The sequence below is a fragment of the Sinocyclocheilus grahami genome, unplaced genomic scaffold (genome assembly GCF_001515645.1).
Source record: "Sinocyclocheilus grahami isolate Dianchi unplaced genomic scaffold, SAMN03320097.WGS_v1.1 scaffold114.1, whole genome shotgun sequence".
Taxonomy (NCBI): domain Eukaryota; kingdom Metazoa; phylum Chordata; class Actinopteri; order Cypriniformes; family Cyprinidae; genus Sinocyclocheilus; species Sinocyclocheilus grahami.
The window spans coordinates 513,556-541,445 of record NW_015505293.1 but is presented as its reverse complement, the minus strand read 5'-3'; the positions used below and the strand labels follow the sequence as shown (position 1 = coordinate 541,445).

At 39.4% G+C, this 27,890-nt stretch overlaps 1 protein-coding gene across 1 annotated transcript in view; it reads left to right on the top strand.

Annotated features, from left to right (window-relative positions):
* The window catches only part of LOC107589270 (NAD(P) transhydrogenase, mitochondrial-like), a 54,723-nt gene extending 27,046 nt beyond the window's left edge, over positions 1–27,677 (top strand). The window contains exons 14-22 of the mRNA XM_016277666.1: positions 223–418; positions 844–1,077; positions 3,319–3,479; positions 7,016–7,195; positions 8,981–9,140; positions 17,606–17,687; positions 22,746–22,864; positions 22,948–23,063; positions 26,141–27,677. Coding sequence (XP_016133152.1) covers positions 223–418; positions 844–1,077; positions 3,319–3,479; positions 7,016–7,195; positions 8,981–9,140; positions 17,606–17,687; positions 22,746–22,864; positions 22,948–23,063; positions 26,141–26,281 — 1,389 coding nt within the window. The 3' untranslated portion in view covers positions 26,282–27,677. The remainder of the gene's footprint in view (positions 1–222; positions 419–843; positions 1,078–3,318; positions 3,480–7,015; positions 7,196–8,980; positions 9,141–17,605; positions 17,688–22,745; positions 22,865–22,947; positions 23,064–26,140) is intronic.
* The last annotated feature ends 213 nt before the right edge of the window (positions 27,678–27,890 follow it).

The following is a 27,890-nucleotide window of genomic DNA, read 5'->3' as shown; positions in this document are numbered from 1 at the left end:
ATATTTATATTTATATTTATATATATATATATATATAATACTAAAAAAAACACTGGTTGAAGGAGGGACAAAATCGTGTGATCAGAATATGAAAGCTCGGAACACCATAGTAACTTCCTGCCCACGGTGAAAATCTAGTTATATACTGTAGTTGTTCTATAGAGAAATGGATTCTGAAGGATTTGTTTCCTCACTTCCTGTAAACATTCTCTTTGTGTGCAGATGATGTACTTGGGCTCCGGGTTATGCTGCGTGGGGGCTCTTGCGGGCCTGTCAACCCAGTCCACGGCCCGTCTCGGTAACACCCTGGGTATGATCGGAGTGGCCAGTGGCATTGCCGCCACTTTCGGAGCGCTGAAACCTTCTCCTGAGCTCATGGCACAGATGAGTGCGGCCATGGCGGTGGGTGGCACTGCTGGTGAGTACACTTGTGTGCTTGTGTCTGCATGCATTTCTTCTTTAGTCAGCGGCCTTTGAACCTCCAAGTGTGTATGTAAATGGTAAATAACCTTGTGATTTCCCCGCAAAACCAGGTAATGGTCATCAGGTCGTGTGAGTCACACAGCATGGTATCACGCTTTGTAGCCAGTCATTTCTAATCTAAATTGCTAATTATTCCTGGAAACCTGCTGGAATGTAGTTTAAACCGTCCCGACCAGCCCCAGCTCAAACCAGAAGTCTGCTTGATTCCAGATGCTTCCACCCTGAGGTCTCAGTCTGCCCCAAACATGCCCCCCACACACCCTTCCCCCAACCTGCTCTCCAGATTCACATCAACACACACCGCTTTATCGGCTGTGACCCATTTACCAGCAGGCCTGAGTTCCCCTTTGTTGTTCGCAGGTTTGGCCATCGCCAAGAAGATCCAGATCTCGGACCTGCCGCAGCTTGTCGCCGCTTTCCACAGTCTGGTGGGTTTGGCGGCCGTGCTCACCTGCGTGGCAGAGTACATGGTGGAGTATCCACACTTCGCAACCGATCCTGCGGCCAACCTCACTAAGATCGTGGCCTACCTGGGGACCTACATCGGTGGAGTCACCTTCAGTGGATCTCTGGTGGCTTATGGCAAACTTCAAGGTCCTGCTTGTTTGGTTATATAATAACAATTAAAGGGATAGTTCAGGAACACTTTAGTATAGGGACCAATTCTCACTATTAACTAGTTGCTTATTGGTATGCTTATTAGTATACCTATTATTAACATATTGCCTGTTTATTAGCATCAATAAAGCACATATTCTGCATGTCTATATTCTACGTCCCTAGTCATACCAATACGTAAACTTAACAACTACCTAACTAACTATTAAGCAGCAGCAAATTAGGTGTTTGAAGCAAAAGTCGTAGTTAATGGTTCATTAATTGCGAGAATTGGACCTTAAACTAAAGTGTGACTGATAGTTCACCCGAAAGTGATAATTCTGTCAAAAATCAGTCATCTTGATGTTTCAAACCAGTATGACTGACCTTTTTTTGTGGAATACATAAGATATTTTGAAGAACAGTTTTTGTCCATACAATGAAAGTCAATAAGGCCCAGAAACATTTCGACATCATCTTTTGTGTTCACAAGCCATTCAGGTTTGGAACAAAATGAGTGAGTAAATGATGACAGATTTTTAATTTTTGGGCAAACAGAAACACTGTTTCTGTTTCTGTTTTGTGTCCCAAAACGCTTTACAATCATGTGGGGGGGGTCTCTCCTCAACCACCACCAGTGTGCAGCATCCACTTGGATGTTGCGACGGCAGCCACAGTACAACGGCGACAGTGCACTCACCACACACCTGCTACAGGTGGAGAGGAGAGAGAGTCATAGAGCCAATGAAGTGGATGGGGATTATTAGGAGGCCATGATAGACAAAGGCCAGAGGGGCAATTTTTGTCAGTATAGCGTCCCCGTCACTACACTGGGGCGTTAGGACCCACACAGACTACAGGGTGAGCACCCCCTGCTGGCCTCACTAACATCTCTTCCAACAGCAACCTAGTTTTCCCAGGAGGTCTCCCATCCAGGTACTGACCAAGCTCAACCCTGCTTAGCTTCAGTGGGCAACCAGTCTTGGGCTGCAGGGTGATTATGGCTGTGGCATATTTTTAATTATAATAATATTACATATTATTAATTTGTTTATAGGGATGCACAATTTGGCTGAAAAACCTAATTTATTATATCACTATAATTAATAATAACAATAATAATAATTATTAAATACAAATATTAAATGAAATATTCCTGTTACCATTACTGTTATACTAACTTTCCAAGTGAAGCGTTTTTAATAGTAATAATAATAGTTTAAATTTTTCTGTACAATTGTTTGTTCACTTTCAAAAGTTAAACCATTGAGCTTTTATTTTGGAGGAAAACCGTTGTGAGCCCTTAACTTCTCTTTTGACAAGTGCATTTACTGCGAACTGAACTGCTCTGAGATACTAAAAAACACAGGATCATGAGCTGATCACATGTGAAAGAACACAGTGCTTCTACGCTTCACTCTCAAATATACAATGCATATATTTAAATATTTAAATCAAGGCTTTTGAGTTTGATATTTGCACTAGGGTTATTGTGGTTTAGTTTAATTTCTGTTTATCGTGCAGCCCTGTTAGAAATCTCAGTGTCGTGGATCTAGGTCCTGCTTGTCTGGTGCGGCTTTGTTTGTTAACTCACAGGCCCACCGGTGCCACACATGCCTCATGTTTAAAGCTTGGCCAGGCGGAACCTCTCAGAATTTGGCACTAATTAGTCCCTCCGCCCCCCAGTCATTTTCCACTTGTCCCTCAAAGCTGGAACGCATTATCTTCAGGAGCTTTCCCATTCTTCCACCACTACCACCGCTCTGAAGCCTGCAGGCCTACACTGATAAAGCAGATTAGAAGTCTCATTTTTATCCTTGTGAGTTTTACTTTTCGCCTAAAATGGGGGCCAGTGTAGAGTAAGAGTACTGTACATAATTGCACAATCCAACTGTATCGCTATCTTGTTACGCAGCAGATGCTGAAGAATTATTGATTCAGCTCCTACTGAGTTTTTCCTGTGCACATACTTGTCTCGCGCTGATGATATGTCTTGTACATATTATTATAGTTTACAGCGCGCTAGCAGCTGCCTAAAGTGCACTTTAACAACTTGACGTGCAGTTGTGTACTTTTGTTTACAGCACAACTCAAACAAGCTTCTCGTTTCCAAGATCCAAGAAGTTCTCACCCTAATTTTATTTCACTCATCATGTTCCCAAAGAGCACATGGTGTCCGGCGTACGTGCTAACCCACTTTTTGTGTTGCTCTTCTCACTTGACTTCCTCCTCGTGCAGGTCTCCTGAACTCGACTCCCCTTATGCTTCCTGGTCGTCATGCGCTGAACGCCACCCTCATGGCAGCCAGTGTGGGAGGCATGATCCCCTACATGCTGGATCCCAGCTATACCACTGGCCTGACCTGCCTGGGCTCCGTGTCTGCACTCTCTGCCGTCATGGTAAGGGATTCACAGTCTTCCAAAAAAATTTATTTTTTTGCGCCAAATTATATTTTATTAATGTATTGAGTGTTTTTGGGTGGTTTAAATGTTTTTTTTTTCTGTTGTTGTTTGTTTATTTTGTTTATTTATTTATATAAAATAATCATTTGAAATTGGAATTGTTTGCGCCATTGGCCAAAATGTTTAATTTCATTTCTTTTTATTATCAATAATAATAATAATAATCGTTTTTAAATATGTATTGTCTGAAGTCCTTTTTATTATGCATTTTTCTAGGAAATTATGCAGATAAATTGTAATGAGGAAGAAAACATGCTTTTTGCATTTTTCCAGTCTCTGTTGTGTGTGTATATACAGTGGTGTGAAAAAGTGTTGGCCCCCTTCCTGATTTCTTATTTTTTTTGCATGTTTGTCACACTTTAATGTTTCAGATCATCAAACTAATTTTAATATTACACAAAGATAATGCAATTAAATACAAAATGCAGTTTTTAAATGATGATTTCATTTATTAAGGGAAAAAAGCTGTCCAAACCTATGTGGCCCTACATGAAAAATGAATGGCCCCCTCCTGTTAAATCATGAAAGAACTGCAATTAACCACATTATTTTTGCCCAAGACTTTTGGGCAAATATTCTGTGGACTGATGAGACAAAAGTCCCTTTACATCTGGCGTAAAACCAGCATTTCATAAAAAGAACATCATACCAACAGTCAAACATGGCGGTGGTAGTGTGATGATCTGGGGCTGCTTTGCAGCTTCAGGACCTGGACAACTTGCCATAATTGATGGAACCATGAATTCTGCTCTCTATCAGAAAATCCTGAAGGAGAATGTCCGGCCATCAGTTTGTGACCTCAAGCTCAAGCGCACTTGGGTTATGTAGCAGGACAATGATCCAAAACACACCAGCAAGTCCACCTCTGAATGGCTCAAGAAAAACTAAATTAAGGTTTTGGAGTGGCCAAATCAAAGTCCGGACTTAAATCCGATTGAGATGCTTAAACAATCCATTCATGCTCGAAAACCCTCCAATGTGGCTGAATTAAAACAATTCTGCAAAGAAGAGTGGGCCAAAATTCCTCCACAGCGATGTGAAAGACTCATTGCCAGTTATCGCAAACACTTGATTGCAGCTGTTGCTGCAAAGTGGGGCACAGTCAGTTATTAGATTTAGGGGGCAATTACTTTTTCACGTAGGGCCAGGCAGGTTTGGACAGCTTTTTTCCCTTAATAAAATAAATAATAATTTAAAAACTGCATTTTGTATTTACTTGCATTATCTTTGTGTAATATTAAAATTTGTTTGATGATCTGAATCTTTTAAGTGTGACAAATATGCAAAAAATAAAAAAAACAGGAGGGGGGCCAACACTTTTTCACACCACTGTATTTGTGTAAATATACAGTTTAGCCATTAAAATATACACAATTTAAAACACTGACTTGCATCGTATTTACTCTCAATTCATTAAACAACATAAGATGTGCACTATCCATTGACAAGCAGGGCTCCCACTGGTCGCTCTTTTGCGACTAACTTTCTCAGTTGGTCGCACATGATTTGGTTGCAATATTTAATTTTAAATTTTTTTGCGCTACAACATGGGATTAATCAATGCATGCTGATGAACTTTTATAATAGTTTATAGTTATATGTAAACAAATTCTTTTTCATCAGTATTATTATTTGTGATTTGAATTTTGTGAACGGGAGTTCCTCTTTTGCGGTGTTATAATCTGGGCTTTCGGACGCTTTCACTTTCGAATTTGTGATCTTGTTGTCACGTTTTACAAGAAAAAGAATGGTCTGTTTTGCTTACATCTACACACATTTAGCTTTTTAAGACTAAAACAAAAGATGTATTCATTGTTATTCTTAATTAAAAAGCACATCAACAATAAAACGGTAAGATACAATGACAAACTATCTTACAAAACGTTAATCATCAAAAACGAATAAGATGAGGCATGGCAAACACCACATGCTGTATTATATACCAACTAATAAATGACAGAACATTTAGCAAACACTGATGAATCAAATAAAAAAGAGCCTCCATAATGTGAGGTAAACAGCAAAGATAACAGGCTTTTCAAAATGAAGAAAAAGAGAAAAGTAAAACTAAACTGGCTGTCGGTGACTGTGCTTGCATGTTTTTTTTTTCCCCACAAGAATACTAACATGTTCAACTTCTCTGGTTTAAGAAACGGTCTTTTATTTTTAGGCCTACTTTAGCCTGAAAACCATCCATCGTTTCCTCAATATTCATGTCATTTTTGCTGCGCGCAGCTTCGCGCTCGTGCTGATGTGGCGAGTATAGATCATGCTCTACACTCGAAGCGCTGCGCAGTTCAAACGAGTAGCGCGGTTTCGTTTGCCATTTGATGTTTCTCATATGCAACAGAAATGGCAGCACTTATGAGTTGAAGAACGCGGTGATCACGCCAGTGCGACCGCTCACAAAATTTAGTCGCACAGGCAGAACAAAATGGTCGCATTCTGGAGCCCTGACAAGACTGTAGATTTGGAAGAGATGCTAGGAGGAATCAGCATGTTAAAATGTCCAAATATGACATGATCCATCAGCCAATATATTGGCCTACCTCTATCTTAAGTAGTGACCGTTGCTTTATAAAATTACACATTTGGTTAGTATTCCACTTACTGGTGGTATGAGGATGTGGAGATTAAGATTTTAACTGAGGTCAGAGATTGAAAAGGTTGTGTGCAACTATAGCCTATACAACTTTGTTCAGCCTTTCAGAACAGCATGACATAGGTAAACGCTGCAGCTCATGAAACCCAAATTCCTTTGGCTTTAGTTTTATTTATTTATTTTATATAATCCATAAGAGCACACCACCATATGATGACAGATAGAAGTAAACCACAATCATGAAATTTCAAGGGAAGGCTTTTGGAGTCCTGGTAAACATTGGCGTCATTGGGCTTTCATCATTTGACAATAATCAGGAAGCTGACATTTTTATACAGCTCCTTTTACCTCCATAAAGATAAACAATCACCTGCAGTATGGTGTCTGGCTCTTTTTACAGTGATTTATTCTTCAAGTCTCCGTCTTTCTACTTGTTTGTAGGTATTTTTTACATGATGCATGGTAGCTGGCTTTGTTTAGGCCTGTTCCCTGAGGAAAGTACGTTGTTTAATAATACAGGGATGATATCACGGACGAGTGAAACGAATACTGTGTTTTGACAAATACCTCATGCCTTAATTGAAGCCCATTGCAACCAAATCTGTGTGAAATATGTTGCTCTGGCGTGCACTATCACATTTCCTATTTGCATCATCACCCAGTGTGCAAATGAACAGACTTGTTTTATAAAAATGAACCGTGTGTACAATGCTCATACCTCAGGCTTGTGATTTTCCTTTTGGTGGACATTCTTGATGGAATCGAGTTACTGTTGCGCTTTGCTCACTTGTCATTACCGTAACCTTTGATCTCCACCCTTTTTTTCTCTCTTTGAGCCTCTTTCTGACCCCGCTTTTCGTTTTCTTTGTAGGGCGTGACCCTGACAGCCGCCATTGGAGGGGCCGACATGCCCGTGGTGATCACTGTGCTAAACAGCTATTCCGGCTGGGCCCTGTGCGCTGAAGGCTTCCTGCTCAATAACAACTTGCTGACTATTGTGGGTGCCCTCATTGGCTCTTCCGGAGCCATCCTCTCCTACATCATGTGTGTGGTAAGTTCACAGTCTCAGAGTTCCACCTCTTTTATGAAGTAGTTTTGTGCTTAATATTGTATTTGGAATAGTGAATGGTGGTCTAAACATTGTGGTTGTCATTAGTCTTAAAAACTAACAGTGGCAAGGTTTTCTCCAGCCCACAAACTCTAAATATGAATTCAAATAGTATGTATTCTTTTAATGAAACACACACAATTTAAATTAATATTATTTTAAATGTATATATGAATGTACACTACCAGTCTACAAGTTTTTTAGTTTATTTGATCAACAATACAGCAAATGTTGTGACATTGGTAATACACTTTTAAAATAACTTTGCAATTTTAATTTATTTCTGTGAAGACTCTTTTCATGATCCTTCAGAAATCATTCCAGTATACAGATTTGGTGCTCAAGAAACATTTCTTATTAAACAATTGTGCGGCTTAATATTTTGTGGGAACCATGATATTTTTTTTTCAGGATTATTTGAATGTAAAGTAAAAAAAAAACGGCTTCAAAATCTTTTGTAGAATAAATTTCCTTAGTGTCACTTTTGATCAATTTAATGCATTTTTTTATTTCTTTAATAGTTTTGAACTGTAGTGTATAATATATATCTAAAGCTTTTCATTATTTTAGGTCATATTAGAAACCAGATGTCCTCAAAGTGGAAAACCTAGTGACAACTCACAATACTTCACATTTATGCAAAATAACTCTGCCGTATTGAAATATGTTATTTACTATATTTTCTGTTGATTCTAATAGTAATTTTATGGTTTACATTTCCGTTATGACTTTAAAATGAGCAAATAATTAGTTCTGACCTGTGGATCAATTCATTACACAGACTGTTATCAAACCTGTAAAAGGTCATTTTAAATAATTTGTGCATAACCTAATTAATATTGGATTACAGAACACATGTGTGCAAGTCTAAGGCCCCGTTTACACTAGTGCGTTTTCGTTTTAAAACGCATAACTTTTGCTACGGTTACGCTTGTCGTTTACACTAATCCGGCGTTTTCGACCCTCGAAAATGGAGACTTTCAAAAACGCTGCAGACCCCGTTTTAGTTGGAAAACTCTGGGGTTGCTTTTCAGTGTAAATGGACCCGACCGGAGACCAAAACGATGGCGTGGCTGCCCACATTCTCTCTGCGTATCCTTAATGACCGTGTAAACAATAACATCATGCTCATTGTTGTACCCATATATATATATAGGTAAATTCCCCATTCGACTGCTCCAAGCACGTAGACGCATCTGCCATCTAAATAATAGGGATCTACCTATACATATCTATGGTTGTACCTGCATGAGTGGTCACGTGATGTACGTTTTCAGTTGTGTAGTGAAGATGGACATCATTTCTGAAATGCAGCGGAAACACCAGTGTAGATGAGGATCGTTTTCATTTTAAAATGCCGTTTTAAAATAAAAATGCACTAGTGTAAACGTGGCCTAAAACCTTGATCCCAAAGACTGGATGTTCCTGTTATAATGACTCCCATGGCATGCACCCCAGTGGGACTTGAGAATTCAACACCATGGTTTAGTTTTAAATTTTTAAGTTTAGTTAAGACAAATTGTATTATTTTACATGTATTCACTTTTATTTTTTCCTTCACATGCAAATTCCACGAGTCATTTTGGCTATCTTGCTTAATATCCTGTAAATAATGTCTAAATGTTGTATAGACACATTTTCTTGACACAGTCTTTATTTTTATTCTGCTGAGAGGTGGTCTTCATAATCTGCAATCCAAACTCTGGGTATTTTTTTTCCCCTTGCTAGGCCATGAACCGCTCACTGGCAAACGTCATTCTGGGTGGCTACGGCACCTCATCCACCGGCACAGGCAAGCCCATGGAGATCACAGGTACCCACACTGAGGTCAATGTGGATCAGTCAGTGGAGATGATCAAGGAGGCTCAGAATATCATCATCGTTCCAGGTAAAGGAGGCCCTTTTTTTAGCCTTGCAGATCTGAAACTTTTCGTTTCAACTAGATCTGGAGCGAACCATCAGTGACTTCAAACGATCCTTTATGTTATGTCTGTTAAAGCAACCTAGCTTCACCCCATTACATCACTGGTAATTTTCTGACCCCTCCTGTGCGGGATAAACCCCCCAGAATGCACCCTGAGGCCTGCTGGGGCTTGTTCTAAGGTGGTCTTGAATTCTAACTCGTTTTTTTTAAGCCGTAGACACATTTGTGTGCACTTTTTATCTGTCTGTTTGGGCTCGACTTCTCTTCTGCGTCTTTTCTTTTGCGTTTGGCCTCCTGTGGCATTGTTCGTGTGAGCCGAGCTATGGAGGGTGATGTCAGGTTTTCTCTTCTGGCAGGGTCACGCCATGTTTCTTTGCCCAGATACAGCTGACTGATTGAGCAGGATATGTGTCAGATGAACTTTAACTGTGTTTACCTTCAATACAAGTTCAGTTGGCAAATAAATATTTAGTCAGACTTAAATATTTTTCTGTGGCTGGTTCTTTGCAGGGGCCTCCGTAATGGCCTTCAGCAATGGCAGCAACTTTCACGCTGCTTTGTTCTCCGCAACGCACTGTTTCATAGTTTTATAGTACGACAGCAGGTCGAGAAGATCAAGACCTTGGAGGTGACAGGACAGTGGAAAAGATGAGCGATAAGATGTGGGAATGTGAACAAAGAAAAGGAGAAACGATAATAAACAGCGCATCCAGAGTAAACAAGATTGTAGGGCCAAGCACAACAGAGACAGACCCTTTTATTTAAAACAAATGGCCGTCCAACAGGCTCTGAGGCATCCAGATTTTTCCCTCTTGACCGTTGCCTGTTTAGCCACTGCCAAGATGTCTGAGAAAGCGCTATGTTCAACAAAGGCCTGACTATCGTGAGCACTGTGGTCTGTTGGTATGAGGGATGAGAAATTTTTGCTCCAAATGGTAATCAAAATTTTAGGTTCAAACTGTATATTCCCCATCACTAGTCCTGCAATTCGCTATAGGGCCCAACAAAAGGTTGCGCTTTTTGTTTTTTGTTTTATTTTAGTTATTTGTTTTGTTTTTTCTGTTTAGTTTTCTTTGTTGTTTTTATCGTCTTTTTGCTTTCTTCCCTTTTCCCTTTGTTTTTAGTTATTTATTTATTTATTTTTCTGTTTTGTTTTTGTTTTCTTTTCCATTTTTTATTTTAGTTCTTGTTTTCAGTTTTTTTGTGTTCTTCCCCTTTTTTTGTTTGTTTTTGTTTTGTTTTTTACATTTTACATTTATTCATTTAGCAGACGCTTTTATCCAAAGCGACTTACAATTGGGGAAAACATCAAGCGATTCATCTTAAAGAGACTCAAATAGACACCGGAAGTGCTCGTCATACCAAGTTTCAAGCATTGTTCAAATAAGTACAAGCTAGACAGAAAAAGATGAAAGAAAAGAGAAAAAGTATTTTTATTTATTTATTTTTTTTTTTTAAGGATGAAGTCAGATAGTGACGAAAGAGGTGAGTTTTCAGCTGTTGCTTGAAAATTGTCAGGGAATCAGCATTCTGGATAGGGGTTGGAAGATCATTCCACCAGCCAGGAACGGTAAACGAAAATGTGGCTGCGAAAGACTTCTCTCTTCATCTCGTTCTCTGTAAAAAAAAAAAAAGGAAAAATTTTTTTTTTTTTTATTTTTTTTTTTTAAGGATGAAGTCAGATAGTGACGAAAGAGGTGAGTTTTCAGCTGTCGCTTGAAAATTGTCAGGGAATCAGCATTCTGGATAGGGGTTGGAAGCTCATTCCACCAGCCAGGAACGGTAAACGAAAATGTTTTTGAAAGTGATTTTGTGGCTCTTTGTGATGGTACCACGAGCCGTTGCTCACTAGTGGATCTCAGACTTCTGTAGAGTAGTGTTAATTTTGTCAGCTATTTTCATTTTAGTCTTAGTCCCGGGCTAAAATGTCCTTGTTAGTTTTTATCATATTTAGTCAACCTTATCCTATTTAGTTTTAGTCAAGTTTTAGTCGACTAAAAGTCTCAACATTTTGGTCTAGTTTTAGTCCAAGAAAACCTGAAGTGTTTTAGTCAATGAAAACTTGACATTTTAGCAATAAGATTATTATGAATTAACCGTACTGCAGTATTAATTTTGGCAGCCATTTTTTATTTTGTCTTAGTCTTACTCAAATGTACATTTTAGTTATATTTAGACAAACTTGTCCTATTTTTGTTTATTCAATGAAATATATGAGCATTTTAGTCAGGTTTTTTAGTCAATGAAATATTAGTCACATTTTCGTCATTCTGTATAATGGTTTACATGGTGTATTTTACCTCATCTAGTGTACTGATTTTTTATAGGCTTTTTATTGTATAAATCAACACCAAAGACTTATGCAATCTCTCTGTCTACATTATGAAAACGGCTAAAACAAATGAAAAATATTATAGCAGTGAAATTCCTAGTAATTCCACTAATTCCATAATTGCAATAGTCTATTTCTATATTAAAACAACAGCGATTGAGTAAGTGTATTTATTCAGCGATCACAATTGCAAACAATATAGTGAGATCTCATGACAGAACACCGACCGGCTGAATGACACTTTCATTTAGATCGCTAAACGCCAGCTTGTTTGTTTTTCAGATCATCTGCGGCGGCGCTTCCGGAATGAGGAGTGAGTGTGTGCGCATGGTTGCCAGATTGCTTAAAATAAGCAAAACACACCGGGCAGAAAATGTATGAATTTAACAGCGAAGCTCTGATTCGGGGATTAGAACTCTTGATATCTGGCAACCGCACTCATGAAAGCTCACGTAGTAGAAGCGTGTGGAGCAGTCTGCAATAACATTTGGTCTCCTTTTTTTTACGAAAATAAAAAGATGTTTTTGGTAAAGTTTTTATCTTTTTGAATACTTTTTAGTCTCGTCTTATTTCGTCAACGAAATTGCATGTTGATATAGTCTTAGTTATCATTTATTGACCTTATTGTCGTCTCATCTTAGTCACGGGAAAAATAGCTCGTCAACGAACATTTTTCGCCATAGTCTTCGTTAACGAAATTAACACTACTGGAGAGGATGTAGATTCGTAAGTGGAAGTAGGCGGATGCTGAGCCTGAGGCTGTTCTATATGCAAGCATCAGTGTCTTTCTTGGACTTGATGCAAGCCGTAACCGGCAGCCAGTGCATGGAGATAAAGAGAGGTGTGACGTGGACTCTTTTGGGCTCGTTAAAGACCAGTCGTGCTGCTGCATTCTGAATCATTTGTAAAAGTTTGACTGCATGATGGAAGTCCAACCAGAAGAGCATTGCAGTGGTCCAGCCTAGAAATGACAAGGGCCTGGACAAGAAGTTGTGCAGAATGCTCCGTTACGAAGGGCCTGATCTTTCTGATGTTGTGCAATGCAAACCTGCGAGATCTAGCAGTTTTTGCAATGTGGTCTTTGAAAGACCAAGATTTCTGACCAAACTTGATGGGGTAATTGTTGATGAACCTAACTGGACGGTGAAATAATCCAATCATTTGGAGTGGCCGGGAAGACAAGAAGTTCAGTCTTTGCCAGGTTGGGCTGTAGGTGATGTTCTTTCATCCATGCCGAGATGTCCGCCAGGCAGCCTGAGATCCGTGCAGCTACTGTTGGATCTTCTGGTTGAAATGACCGATAGAGCCGTGTCATCAGCATAGCAATGGTAGGAGAAACCAAGTGCCTGTATGATGGGTCCCAGGGAAGTAGTGTATATGGAGAAGAGGAGGGGTCCAATAACTGATCCCTGAGGAACCCCAGTGACCAGTTGATGTGCTTTGGATACGTCCCCACCCCAGGCCAACCCGAAAGACCTTACATGGTGTATTTTACCTCATCTAGTGTACTGATTTTTTATAGGCTTTTTATTGTATAAATCAACACCAAAGACTTATGCAATCTCTCTGTCTACATTATGAAAACGGCTAAAACAAATGAAAAATATTATAGCAGTGAAATTCCTAGTAATTCCACTAATTCCATAATTGCAATAGTCTATTTCTATATTAAAACAACAGCGATTGAGTAAGTGTATTTATTCAGCGATCACAATTGCAAACAATATAGTGAGATCTCATGACAGAACACCGACCGGCTGAATGACACTTTCATTTAGATCGCTAAACGCCAGCTTGTTTGTTTTTCAGATCATCTGCGGCGGCGCTTCCGGAATGAGGAGTGAGTGTGTGCGCATGGTTGCCAGATTGCTTAAAATAAGCAAAACACACCGGGCAGAAAATGTATGAATTTAACAGCGAAGCTCTGATTCGGGGATTAGAACTCTTGATATCTGGCAACCGCACTCATGAAAGCTCACGTAGTAGAAGCGTGTGGAGCAGTCTGCAATAACATTTGGTCTCCTTTTTTTTACGAAAATAAAAAGATGTTTTTGGTAAAGTTTTTATCTTTTTGAATACTTTTTAGTCTCGTCTTATTTCGTCAACGAAATTGCATGTTGATATAGTCTTAGTTATCATTTATTGACCTTATTGTCGTCTCATCTTAGTCACGGGAAAAATAGCTCGTCAACGAACATTTTTCGCCATAGTCTTCGTTAACGAAATTAACACTACTGGAGAGGATGTAGATTCGTAAGTGGAAGTAGGCGGATGCTGAGCCTGAGGCTGTTCTATATGCAAGCATCAGTGTCTTTCTTGGACTTGATGCAAGCCGTAACCGGCAGCCAGTGCATGGAGATAAAGAGAGGTGTGACGTGGACTCTTTTGGGCTCGTTAAAGACCAGTCGTGCTGCTGCATTCTGAATCATTTGTAAAAGTTTGACTGCATGATGGAAGTCCAACCAGAAGAGCATTGCAGTGGTCCAGCCTAGAAATGACAAGGGCCTGGACAAGAAGTTGTGCAGAATGCTCCGTTACGAAGGGCCTGATCTTTCTGATGTTGTGCAATGCAAACCTGCGAGATCTAGCAGTTTTTGCAATGTGGTCTTTGAAAGACCAAGATTTCTGACCAAACTTGATGGGGTAATTGTTGATGAACCTAACTGGACAAGTTGTGCAGCATGCTCCGTTACGAAGGGCCTGATCTTTCTGATGTTGTGCAATGCAAACCTGCGAGATCTAGCAGTTTTTGCAATGTGGTCTTTGAAAGTCAGCTGGTCATCGAAGATAACACCAAGATTTCTGACCAAACTTGATGGGGTAATTGTTGATGAACCTAACTGGACGGTGAAATAATCCAATCATTTGGAGTGGCCGGGAAGACAAGAAGTTCAGTCTTTGCCAGGTTGGGCTGTAGGTGATGTTCTTTCATCCATGCCGAGATGTCCGCCAGGCAGCCTGAGATCCGTGCAGCTACTGTTGGATCTTCTGGTTGAAATGACCGATAGAGCCGTGTCATCAGCATAGCAATGGTAGGAGAAACCAAGTGCCTGTATGATGGGTCCCAGGGAAGTAGTGTATATGGAGAAGAGGAGGGGTCCAATAACTGATCCCTGAGGAACCCCAGTGACCAGTTGATGTGCTTTGGATACGTCCCCACCCCAGGCCAACCCGAAAGACCTACCAGTGAGATGGGATTCAAACCAGTGAAGTGGAATCCCTGTAATGCCCAGTGATGAGAGGGCAGACAGGAGGATCTGATGATTCACAGTGTCAAAAGCAGCAGATAGATCCAGCAAAATAAGAACTGATGGTTTGGAATCCGCTTTTGCAATCTGCAGGGCTTCAGTGACTGACAGTAGCACCAGTCTTAGTTGAATGGCCACTTCTGAAGCCTGACTGGTTTGGATCCAGTTGGTTGTTTTGTGTAAGAAATGATGCCTGGTTAAAAACGACTCGTTCGAGTGTTTTTGCTATGAAAGGAAGGAGAGAGACAAGTCTGTAGCTATCTGTAAGTGAAGTGTTCAATGTAGGTTTTTTGATCAGTGGGGTTACCCGAGCCTGCTTGAATGCAGTGGGGAAAGTGCCTGTGAGAAGAGATGTGTTGATGATGTGTGTGAGTGGTGGTAAAAGTGTAGGGGAGATTGCTTGGAGAAGGTGTGAGGGAATTGGGTCTAGTGGGCATGTTGTAGGATGGCTGGAGTGGAGAAGTTTGGATACTTCTGCCTCAGTGAGGGGACAGAAGGAGAAGGGGGGAGTTTTAGGCGTGGATGCGGTTGGTTTGAGTTTGTGTGTGTGTGTGGAGCTGAGAACTGACTACTGATTGTTCTAGTTTTGTCTGTGAAGAATGTGGCGAAATCATCAGCTGTTATAGAAGTGGAGGGGAACAGAGTAGAGAATTCAATGTTTTGAAGAGGATACGCATGTCTGTAGCGCTGTTGATCTTGTTGTGGAAATATGAAGATTTGGCAGTATGGTCTTCACCAGAGAAAGATGAAAGCAAAGACTGATACATACTCAGGTCAGACAGATCTTTTGATTTGCGCCATTTTCTCTCTGCTGCCCTGAGTTTGGACTGATGCTCACGAAGAACATCGGATAACCAAGGGTTAGAAGGGGTAGCCCGTGCTGACCTGGAGGAGAGAGGACATATATTGTCTAGACAAGAAGTTAAAGTAGAGCATAAAGTGTCAGTTGGTGCATTAACATCCAGAGATGAGAAATGGGTAGGTGAGGGATGAGAGGAAGACACTACAGGGGAAAGATAGCAGGGTGAAAGGGAGTGCAGGTTTCGTCTAAAAGTAATGGGTAGAGTGGTTGGTGGCACACAGGTAGGAAGATGTAGGTTAAATGTAATTAAGAAATAGTCAGCTGGGGTTGCTGAGTTTTCTGGATGAATCCAAGTCTCAGTCAAGGCCAAGATGCTGAGTGTAGATTGCAAAGAAAAAGCAGAAATTAAGTCAGCTTTGTTGACAGCTGACTGACAGTTCCAGAGACCCACAGAAAAAGAAAGAGGTGCTGTAGAAGATGTACAGATAGGACGCAGGTTAGCAAGATTGTGTTGACGTCTGCGAGTGATGTTAGAGCGTTGTTGCGAGACAACCGGAATGTATTGAAAACACATGATAGAGGTGGAAGGGAGAGGACAGAAAGGAGTGTGCAAAGGGAAAAAGAGAATACTTAAGTGTGTTGCCAGGTTTCATTGCTCGGTGAAGTCGCGCAGGTATAGTCGCAGGTCTTTTTGTTTGTTTTTTAAAATTGTATATATTCATTTTTTGTTTAATTTTGGCCAGTAGTTTAGATCTTTAATGCATTTATTTATTCAAATATGTAAGACAAATGTTATTTATTTTATTAATATATACAATTTTTATTGGAAAATTGTGGTATACAGTGCAAAACATATACAGTTTTGTTGATCATTTTCACACCATTCTAAGTGATGTTTCAAAAGAGTAGCTATGTAATGTTAACTTGATATTAACTGCAGAATTCGCAAGTGTTCAGAACATAAAAGATGCCAAATGTTTAGAAATGGTAGCTACACCCTCACACTAGCCCTGGACGATTGGTTGAGTCCTAGACTGCTAAATAACACATAATTGAACCCACTTAAATTTTCTCCCCTCATTCGCCACTAAATCCATCCATCAACCTTCGTTGTCTGTCCTTTTTGAATGGGGTTCCCTTGACTGCTCAGTCTTTACACTGAGTAAGCAATGGCCTTGTTTCCATTTTCGTATAATTTAAGTAGTCATAGTTAGTTTAGTTGATTGACATCTGTGAAAACATTTAAGACTTTTCTGTTTAAGCTTGGAGTTTGCCAACCATGGCTGTTTTCCCAAGGAGAAATGTCTTTTTGTTTAAAAAAAAAAAAAAAAGCTGTAAAGAAATCATTAGGAGCGAGGAGAGTTAGCCGGCACGCATCATGACATGCTTGTTTAAGCAGGAGGATTTGAAGGCTGTTGTGACAAGCCTATCAAATGGTGTCAGCAGTAACCGAGGCTTTAAAATGACTGACGTGAGGAATTTATATTAGTTTTTTCCGTACTGTAAGTGCTAAGTTGGTTATTGATGACATCAGTAAGTCTTTCTGTCTTTGCTGCACAGTACTTTTTCTGATCCCAGTTCAGTTAATTCTGTGCTGCTTTTAAACTACTCCAAGGGTGTAAAAATAAACACTTTTGTGAAATATTACAAATTCTTGCACTGCCTTTAGATTAATTAAATATGTATTTCAACATGAAGCAATTTCCTCTTTTCTGTTTGTTTATAATCCTGCTTGTCATTCAAGTTTTAATTATTTCATCTGAATTACAAATGAATGGGAGCATGTCTCTTGTTTGCTTCACTTTCAAAACAGATTTTTCCTATTGTTTATAAATCGGGATTAGTTATTGTGGTAAAATCAATTCACATGACACATTTTGAAAAAAGGAGAGGTATGATTATTAAAAATATAAAAATGTGTCTGGTTCATGAGTTCATTAGAGTTTTCCGAAATTGAGTTTCCTAGGCTTCATATATTAATAGCGACTGGTTTTTGCATGTCTGTTTAGGTCTGTTCCTCCTTTTAATTGCGTGTCTTTTACTTCAGGTTATGGTCTGTGTGCAGCGAAAGCTCAGTATCCTATTGCTGATCTTGTCAAGTTACTGACTGAGCTGGGCAAGAAAGTCAGGTAAGAAACATTCAAACATCTACAGTCATTTTCAAATCTTAACTGTTGAACGGTTATTCGACACCTTTATTAAGCCACGTGTGCACCACAAGATCCGGGAGACCAGGAGAAAGCTATCCGTTTACATTTCCCATTCATCTCAGTGGCAGATGCAGGACACCCCTTATTAGTAAACAGTGTCCTATGAATTATTAAACTGGATGACACTTGGAATCTCCCCTTTCTTTTCCTTTTCTTTTCCATTGCATAAAATAATAATTCTGTCAAAATGTATGTTATCTATTAAATTATCCTTTGTTTTTAAATAATTTTAAAAAGTTCATCCTTTTTAAGTCAATGTGTTTTCTGTGAATGTATTTTTTTAATTAACAAATAAATTGATATATGTCATTATTAATTTTATATATGTATGATATTTTTTTCAACCCCTGATGTCGACTGTAACACAGATACAGGATTGCAATACACCACTGATCAGACTCAAGTTTATTAAAAGTCAAACCAAAATGTCAAACTTTTTCCCATATAGTTTAGTCCGTGTAAGTTTTAGTCTCTCTAAGGGGGTCTGAGTCTTGTCAGTACTGCTTGGGTGAGTGTTTGAACTCACTAGTTGCAGGTCAGTCTGGGGAACCTCTGAATGGCTGGCTTCTCTCTGTTTCTCTATGCATGTCTGACTCCTCCATTTCAAAGAGTGCCTTTGAATATCGTCATTCAGTTGCTCTATTGTCTGGGGCTTTTGTTGCCTCTCCAGTGTACGTGTAATGCCCTGTGATCTGAGAGTGCAGTGTACCCCAGGCCTCCCAGTGCTGTGAAAGAGCCGGTGAAGAGCAGAGCGACAGGTGCAGGCTACGCAATACTTTCCACAGTCCTGGCGACACCTCTCAGGTTGCAGGGCGTGGAAAGACTGTGTGCCTGACCCTAGAGATGCTTCAACAACCATGCGCTTTTCAGTATTTGTTATATTGCTGAGAACATGCAACACAATGTAAAAGTTTCTCATGTTGAGACTGTCGAGACGGATTTGAATCTTGTCACCCACACATAAGTAGTAGTAAAGTGATCTATAATGCCATTATAATGAGCAAGCCATTAGTTTTAGCTTTCCTTTGGTAGTTTGTCAAGTCACAAATTTTAGAGTCTGGTAAAAATCTACTATAATTAGAGATTGATCAGTTTTGCCGATTAATTGGCACCGATAGTTGATTACCGGAACTAGCGCTGTGCTTTTGCCTAGTGTGTGACTGCAATGTTTTTTTTAGTTTTTTAATTTCATTATTTACTAATACATTTTTACATTTTAAAGAAAGTTTCTTCTGGTAACATTAGTTAATAAACTATTAGCTAACTTTAATGATCACTATAATAATTAGTATTAATATTTTTATTGATTTACAAAGTATGGTTGAAGTACGGTTGATTAATCATGTCGGCCAGTGTGGTCCAACCTAGCTAGTGGTATCGGTAAAATCCACTATTAGGCGACCTCTAACTACAATATAATCAAAGTTTGCTATGAATATTTAAATTAGGTATATTTATTTTAGTATTTTGTATTTATTTATAAATGTTTGTTTTCTAAATTATTTTTTTTTAAATGTATAAATATTTTGTTGCATTCCTTATCATTCCATATATATAATTTATTATTTTTTTGTAACTTTTGTTTTTAAAATTTAATAACATTTTTCTTTTTAATATTGTATCTATATAAAAAAATTATAAATTTGTAAGCCGTATAATATATAATTGAAATATACCCCCGGTTTCACATACAAGTCTTAAGGCTAGTCCCAGACAAAAATACATGTTTGAGCTTTCTCAACTGAAAATATCTTGCTCTGACATATCATAAAATATGTCCGTGCCTTTGATCTGTCTCATGATGACCACCTGTAATTTTTTCTTCTAAGGCATTTTTATAACAGCTGCTTAAATATCTTAATTTAAATAAGGCCTAGTCCTGGCTTAAGCTAAGCCCCGTCTGTGAAACCCGGGCCAATATATATTGGTTTAATGCTCACATTGCACACATTGTGACCATTAAATATAGCAATAAAATTATTAATAATAGTAGTATTGCACTTTATTTGGTTAGTTTATTTGTTAAATAAAACAATAAACATTATATTATATATATGTATTTTTAAAAGTTTTGAAGTAAAATACAATTATTTAAAATTTTTATTTTGGACACACACACATACATGCACATGCTTTGACACATTGAAGTGTAGCCCTCATATGGACAACACAAGTTCAAGTTCTGGCGTTTCCTAATACTGTTATTTTTCTCGCTCCCCATCTTTTCCTGTCTTCTCATCTCTCTATTAAAGCTGCAAAAAGTCCAAACGAGAGACATTGGCAATCCTTTGTAAACGGGCATCTGATTTGAATGTACTTTTCACAAGGCTACAGCTGACCACTTTGGCTCGATTTTTTTGCTTTTCCTTTGCCCTTCTCTCCTTTTTTTTTTTTAATCCTCACACTGGATGGTGTCAATTCTTTTGTTGTCTTGTTCCCACTAAATAGTGGTTGTCGGCGCTAGCCTGGTTTCACCACACTCTTGGCAGTCGGAAGAGCCAATTTACGGCATCATCTGTGACTTAAAGTTTCACTCAGCATTTTTCATGAAGGCACTCACTCACTTACACTAATGCTTTTTAATCAGTCCCAGAATGCCATGGTGTGCTGCCAACCCGTCTAATACACTTAAGAGATGAAGTACTGGTCAGCAACTTGGCCACAAAGTGGTCAACCATGCATGCTTTTCTCAAAAGCACATTGCCGATGATCAAGATTGTTGCGTGCTGCATCAAATTATCATTCCCTGACACTTTCTTGTGTGCTTCAGTACCGTTTCCCATAATGCAATTTGTGGGGTACTTAAATAGTCACTTGTCAACTTATTTCATTCAGTTACCACCTTGTCAGATCCGTCACATATAAGCTAGATTCCGGCTCTCTCTCTCTCTCTCTCTCTCTCTCTCTCTCTCTCTCTAGAGCTGCGGGCACTGTGTGATTGTGGAGGAGAGATGCAGACCGGAAGCTTGAGTAATTTTCGTTCATTCGTTTGATCTGAGAGCCCAACAGCTGCTGCCAATTAGAGCATTTGCAGTTGATTAGAAGGGGAGATGGGTGGCCAAAGAGTGGACAGATTAGGTAGCTCACCCGCCGCTCTCCCCCTCGCTCTCTTTGGGATAATTGGCTCGGGGTGTCGCCCTGTCGAGAGGACTGTGGGTAGAATTGACACTGTGTAAACTCTCCTTATCATTCCTGTTAAGTTTCTGTCCATCTGTCTCTCCATAAAGATCATTGCGTTAGTTTTTGGAAAGATTGGGTTCGTTGAAAGGAGTTGCAGGTTTGGGCAGGAACGCAGTCTGAATCTCCTCTGGGCTGGAAGGTCGTGTTTGAAAAGAATCACTGTTTTTTCAGAGCGTGTGATGGTTCAGTGCGGTGAAACGCGGTGCGATGGTAATGGGAATAGCAGAACGGTTGGGCTGGTTTGGATGGCAGAATCGAGCTTGGATTCGTTGTCCACCCAGACTGTTTTTCGCACACAGCTGCAGCTTATGTAAGCCAGCGGCAGAGTTGATTGATAAACCCCATGTCTTGAAAGTTTCGAGGCCTGTCCGCTAAAGTGTATTTCCTCTTAGTTTATTATTGAACATGTTTTTTCCTAATTTCCTATTTGACAAATGAGTTTACATAAAGGAAGCTGATGAGCAGATGTCGGATTTGATGGAAAGCAAGTGCAAGCGTGACATGATCCCCCCCCCAGAGTAGACACTTGTCAAATAGTAGACAAATGGCAACCATCATTTGAAAGTCTACTAATCAAGATTTTCGTTAAAAAAAATGGATGAGAAAAGAATTGACAATAAAACAAATGTTAGTTCAAGTAGTGTATAAATGTTGCACAAATAGGCCTGAATGCTCTGGAAATCGACTAATTTTGAAGTAAACCACTCTGACATGTTAATTCGAACAAGATCGGAAGTGGGCTGGTTGTAGTGACTGCTTAGATCAGGTAAATTGGTTAAAGGTGCACAACCATGCTTGCGATCCTTATACTTGTAAATGTTTTCTGAGAATTTGCCTGAGTTCTTTTATGGAAGCTGTGTAGCTGTTTTTAATTATAATGAATTATTGTAAAAATATATTTTCTTATATATTCTCTTTTGGTGCTTTAAATAGTCAATTACTTTTTTTTAAATAATTTTATAAGTAATGTACTTGTACTTTTTAAAATTATTTTTGTATGTTAATTATTATAAAAATGTTTCCAAGCCTTCCCTTGGGGTTTTAAAAGGTTTGTTTTATTTTAAGTTTAATTAATATACTTTTGATTGAATGCTTTTTATTTTATTTTATTTATACTGATCAACTGGCTCTGGCAGTTGATTAGTATATTGCTTATAGTTACCATAAATGTCTTGTGCAAAGCTGTTTGGATAAAGTTCCTATTTCTTTTAGAAGCCATGAAAGGGTTATTTAAAATCACAAAATATTCAATTCTTGACTTTAATGCTCTGTTAAGGTAAACATACAAAAATTAATATTGGTTACTTTTTGGTAGTGTGAGTTAGATTAGAGTCCCCTATGCCTTTTGAACCTGAAAACAGTGTAAACATCAAATAAAAACACAACACAAATTTACATTGGTTAAAAAAAGCAGGTATATCACTTCCTGTGTCTCTTCTAAGCCTGTTGGCTGTGATCTTCTGTTTTTACAGTGAAGTCGTAAAGCTGCCCACGTACCCTGGGGGTCCACTCGGCTTCCTCAAGACATTTCCCCTGAGCTCATGCACTTTACTACCTCTGGCATTAAAAAGATACCTTCAGCCACTGCTTATTTCCTTTTCTCTTAACCTCTTGCAAACACACTGACCCCTACCCCAAAGCACTCCTGCTTAACCATGTTCAAAGACTCTGCTCGTCCTGTATGGAGTCATCCTGCCCAACCGGAAAGTGCTTTATTTGGATGCCATGTGTATCAGGCGATCTAAGAAGTCATGTGACCTGTATTGTCTGCCCGTGTGTGTGTGTGTGTGTGTTCAGGTTTGGAATCCACCCTGTGGCTGGTCGTATGCCAGGCCAACTGAACGTTCTGCTGGCTGAAGCTGGTGTGCCATATGATGTTGTGCTGGAGATGGATGAGATCAATCATGACTTCCCTGGTATGATATGCATTTTTGGTGTTTTTTGGTGTCATTTGTGGGATATAAAATCTATAATCGTGCTTTCCGTTATTGTTTTTCAGAAACTGACCTGGTTTTGGTAATTGGTGCTAATGACACAGTCAACTCAGCGGCCCAGGAGGACCCCAACTCCATCATTGCTGGCATGCCTGTTTTGGAGGTCTGGAAGTCCAAGCAGGTGAGCATCTTATTAGTTGTTTATGCCAGGCAACTTTTAAATATAAATTATATTCTTAAACGTTTTTTTATAGTTGATTTCACACGATATACACTACCATTCAAAAGTTTGGGGTTTAAAGAAATTTATTTGGCAAGGGCACATTAAATTGTTCAAAGAAATGTATAATTTGACAAAAGATTTCTATTTCCAGTAACTGTCTATTCATCAAAGAATCCAGAAAAAAAAAAAATATATATATATATATATATATATATATATATATATCTCAGGTTCCACAAAAAATTGAGTTTTCAGCATAAATAATTAGAAATGTTACTTGAGCACCAAATCAACATTAAACTAATTTCTAAAGCATCACGTAACACTGGAGTAATGGCTGCTGAAAATTCATCTTAGCCATCACAATAATAAATCACATTTTAAAATATATCAGAATAAAACCCAGTTAATTTAAATGGGTAATAATCTTTCACAATACTACTGTTTTTACTAGAGGTTGACCGACATGGGTTTTTCACTGGCCGATGCCGATATTTAGAAATCAGGGCAGCCGATGGCCGATATATGATGCCGATATGTTTGCCCGATTTTCTTTTTTTATTCTTCATCTCATAAAAGTGAGTTTGAGTAAATGATTATTGCAGGGTACAAGATAGTAATAGTAGTAGTAGCCTAATTCAGAGTAATAATACATGGCTCAAAACTTAAGCACCTTCTCAAAACAGATCTGAAGCATGCTTTTTGTTTATGTTTGCTGATAGACACCAGTGTTTCCCACAGACTTGCAAATGCAAATTCATTCTACGCCAGCAGGAGGTGCTGTTGGAGCGGGAGATATAGAGGTTTCCCTGGTAACGGCTGTAATCTAATAAGCACTGTGACTGTGCTCACAAACGCTACTTTATCAGGCATTACAGGAAAGACCAAATAAAGACGGTCGCTTCTTTTCAAAGATACATTCATATAAAAACACCCGTGCTGCATTTTAATTTTGAAACATGCAGTGATCAGTTTATTCAACAAAGTAATAACTCAATGTATGGGAAACACTGGACACTGCTATAAGTCAAATGGCCAAGTGATGATAAAAATAAGAGTTCACACATATTACACAGCCTGCTGCTCATAACTGCTTAAGAGTGCACTGGCCACGAGCGATGACATCATGGATGCTATTGTCGAACCTACACACACATTTCACGAGGAAAGTTAATGTGCACGTTATAATCAGCCCAGAAGTTTCGTCTGAACTGCATGTGTTTCTACTTTCACATGCAAATGACTTGTTGCACTTATGAATATGATAACTTTCCGGCATCAATTCTAGTAGGGTAAAACGTAATTCTGCTTTCGAAACGGTCTGTTTTGCCCTGCCATCATAAGCTGAAACTGTGTGAGAACAAGAAGCGGCTGCAGAATGTGAGTTGCTCCTTCTCTCACGCAGCCAGAGAGAGATTCTCCGGCGTTCCGTAAAAACGCTTAGCTGCCCGCAGATGCGCCTGCCTATAAATCGGCCTAATTTTCAGCACAATCGGCAGATTAATTGGCCGGCTAATCAATCGGTCGACCTCTAGTTTTTACTGTATTTTGAGTCAAATAAATGTAGATTTGGTGAGCTGAATGACCAAAAAAAACTTACAGAACTGTAGTGTACATAACATACTTCATATGTATCAGGCTTTACTTTTATGGCCTAGCTGGAATAAAGGCCAGGATTGCAGCAATTGTCCTCAAGCAATGTTATACAGACCATCCCTCATTCTCCCACCCAGAGCGATATGAAAATCTCCATCCCATACCCACAGCTGGTTCCCACTGTAACCACGCTTCAGTCCAGGTGTATCTCCAGCAAGACAAGCCTCACACTGCTTTCATTAGCGCTGACTCGCTCGTTCTGGAATGATGACATTTCGGAGCATCCGACCGATACTTTCCCTAAAATGTGGGGCTGGTGCGCCTCACCACATGACAGGCCCATTGCGGCCAGACCTTCTCTAGGGAAATCACTCTGAGTACTGGGGCTTGACGTTTGCGAAATGTGTAAATACGTCGACCTTCTCCCTCGAGTAATTGTGTGTAGCTTGTTAACCTGTTCCATAATTCCATATGGAATTCTGCAAACACTATAGCTTTGAACCAAAGCCTTCCTTATTTGTAGCAACTTGTAAGTGTAGCCAAGTCTCAACGAGGGAACTTGACCAACTTACAGCATAGTGACGCTCTTGATGACACGATAGTGCGGCCGAATCCGAAGTTTCCCTGTCGATTGTCTCTGTTGGTTTTGATATCCTCAATCTCATGCAACATCCACCCTACTGATTGCTCCCAGCCTTGTTAAAGACCTTCATTCCCAAATGAAACCAGCTGCCCTATGAATAATTTAACAAAAGGATGTTGTCCTGTCCTGGGGGATGCTGAGCCTGGGTAAAGTGGTCATGTGACTCTTTGAGAAGAGGGGATGGGTGTGTCTGAACGCTGTCCCAATCACCTGGCTGGCATTGAACATCTGCAGGGCTTTTGAGGGACAGATGATGATATTAAAAGAATCCGCCTGCTGATTTTGAAGTCTCAAGATGAGGGTCATTTCGTTCCAAATATCTTTCAGTGTATTGAATAACACTAAAGCTAGACCAGCGGCAAGGGCTCTCCTCTCTGGTTTTACTTATTCAATTACCAAGTGTTCCTCCTTCCCAAACAGATGCTCCCAATCAAAGCACTGCTCTCGACGATTTTCCCAGAAACTGCGCAGCCTAAAAACTGGTGTTCAAGACACTAATGACTCTTAATTTTGTAAATGGCAGATACTTAAATAACCATTACATGTTGGAAGCACGGGCTCTTTTTGCACCCTCTTGTACAAATCCTAAAACCGTTCTCTGCCACTTCACATGCAGGTGCATGCAGTGTTATTACAGGAATAATGTTGAAGAGTTTAAATTAGCTGGCTCAACTCAATGGAAAAAGCCATTGGTAATTTAAGGGCAACGTACAGGATTTTATTTAATGTGAATTTTCCAGCTACCTTTGTTCCTGGGTAAGACCAAATGCTTCAACCTCTGCTTTCATCCCTCCAGGTCATCGTGATGAAAAGATCTCTGGGAGTTGGCTATGCCGCTGTAGACAACCCTATCTTCTACAAACCAAACACATCCATGCTTTTGGGAGATGCCAAGAAGACTTGTGATGCTCTGTCTGCCAAGGTCCGCGAGGGCTAGAGAGGAAAGAGAAGATCTGACCTTGCTTTGCACCAGATGAGTCACAGAGACGAGGAGATCGAACAAACCTAATAAACCCTTAGATCTAAATTAGCACTAATAGGATCAAGCTCTTAATGACACACTTTCAATTTTGCTGTAGATATAAGTAGTTTATTCAGTATTTCCATAACTTTTGTTTTTCTGTTCATTAAATGTTTTTTTTTTTGGTCTCCCATTTGAATGAAGTTAAAGGGAAAAAAACATTACAGCATCACATTAATTAGCATTAATAAATCAAGCTAACTAGTTATCATCTGGTTTTGTATGTATTATAGATCAGGTTTTATATAGCACAACAATCTGTTTTTAAATCAGTTTTTGGTAGTGTTAGCATACATATGACTAATTTGTTTCAAAGCCATAAACTGTATGCTTCTTTCCCTTTCTCTTGCTTAATTGTTTATTTCTTGTGAACTTACCATGTGCATTAAGTGACAAGCTGGTGGTATATGGTGTTGTTCCAAGATGAGGAATCAACTTTTTCAGATGCAGCTTCAGAGGACCATTTCCAAACAATGCAAATTTTCTCTTAATAGCATGAAGCTTTGAAGGATCGCTTCTGAGATGAAGTTCTAGCGAATATCATTGAAGATTTACGCGCAGAATCCCAAACACCTGTGGCTCCTCCATAAAATGATTTGTATTCCCCAACCACTCTTAATTCAAGTGAATGTCACTGTAGCAGTGAGGTTAGTATGAATAGTTACCGTATATCTGACCTGTTGTCCTCCCAAATTTGTTCCCAGCAGTAATCCTCCACAGTATTTGACAGGGATTTGAACAGATGTACTGTACTTTACCCACTGGGACCTAATGGAGTAGATCCTGCGAGATACAGGAACCAAGACAGACCATTACAACAACCCTACCTCTCCACAGTTTCAACTCGACCAAAACAATCCCTCACTTCCCCAGTCACACAGTCCTGCGTGGGGCGCGTGTAGTTTATTCCTCGATGTTGATTTTGTGGATGCAGGAAGGTGGTACACCATTCTTTGCAATTAAGCTTCAATTTAGCTGAATTTCATCTGATTCAGGAATGTTTTAATATGTGAAAAATAAGTAAATTGTAAGAGAATCAATTGCTGCAAGGGAAAGGAAGTAATTATCGAACACCGGTTCGGGTTAATATGGAGTTTTGCATTCCCTCCCGCTCCTTCAGGATGTTTTTGTATAGACAGGTTCTTGCATAGAAATAATTCTGCTTTGCCGCAATACACGGGAGGGAAGAGGGGCGAGTCTTCAAATGTTTCATTGTGCCATGGTGAGGAATTAATATCATACTGTGAAATGTGTTTTCTCTCTCCACTGTATCATAGAGCATCCCTCTTAATAAACATTGCTGATAAGAGAACCGATGGCACGAACGGTCATTCATTTCTGAATATCGCATGCCTTCAGTGTTGCGGGCACCACAATGCCTAGATTGGGCTGTTTGTTGCAGAGGCCACTTGCATCTTCTGATGAGGGAATATCTGCGCACAAGTGACAGTGATTACCCATTGTCAGTTTTTCCTCATTTATGTCTGGAGTTGAGGGTGGAGATGTTTGCTCCGATCTCAAATCC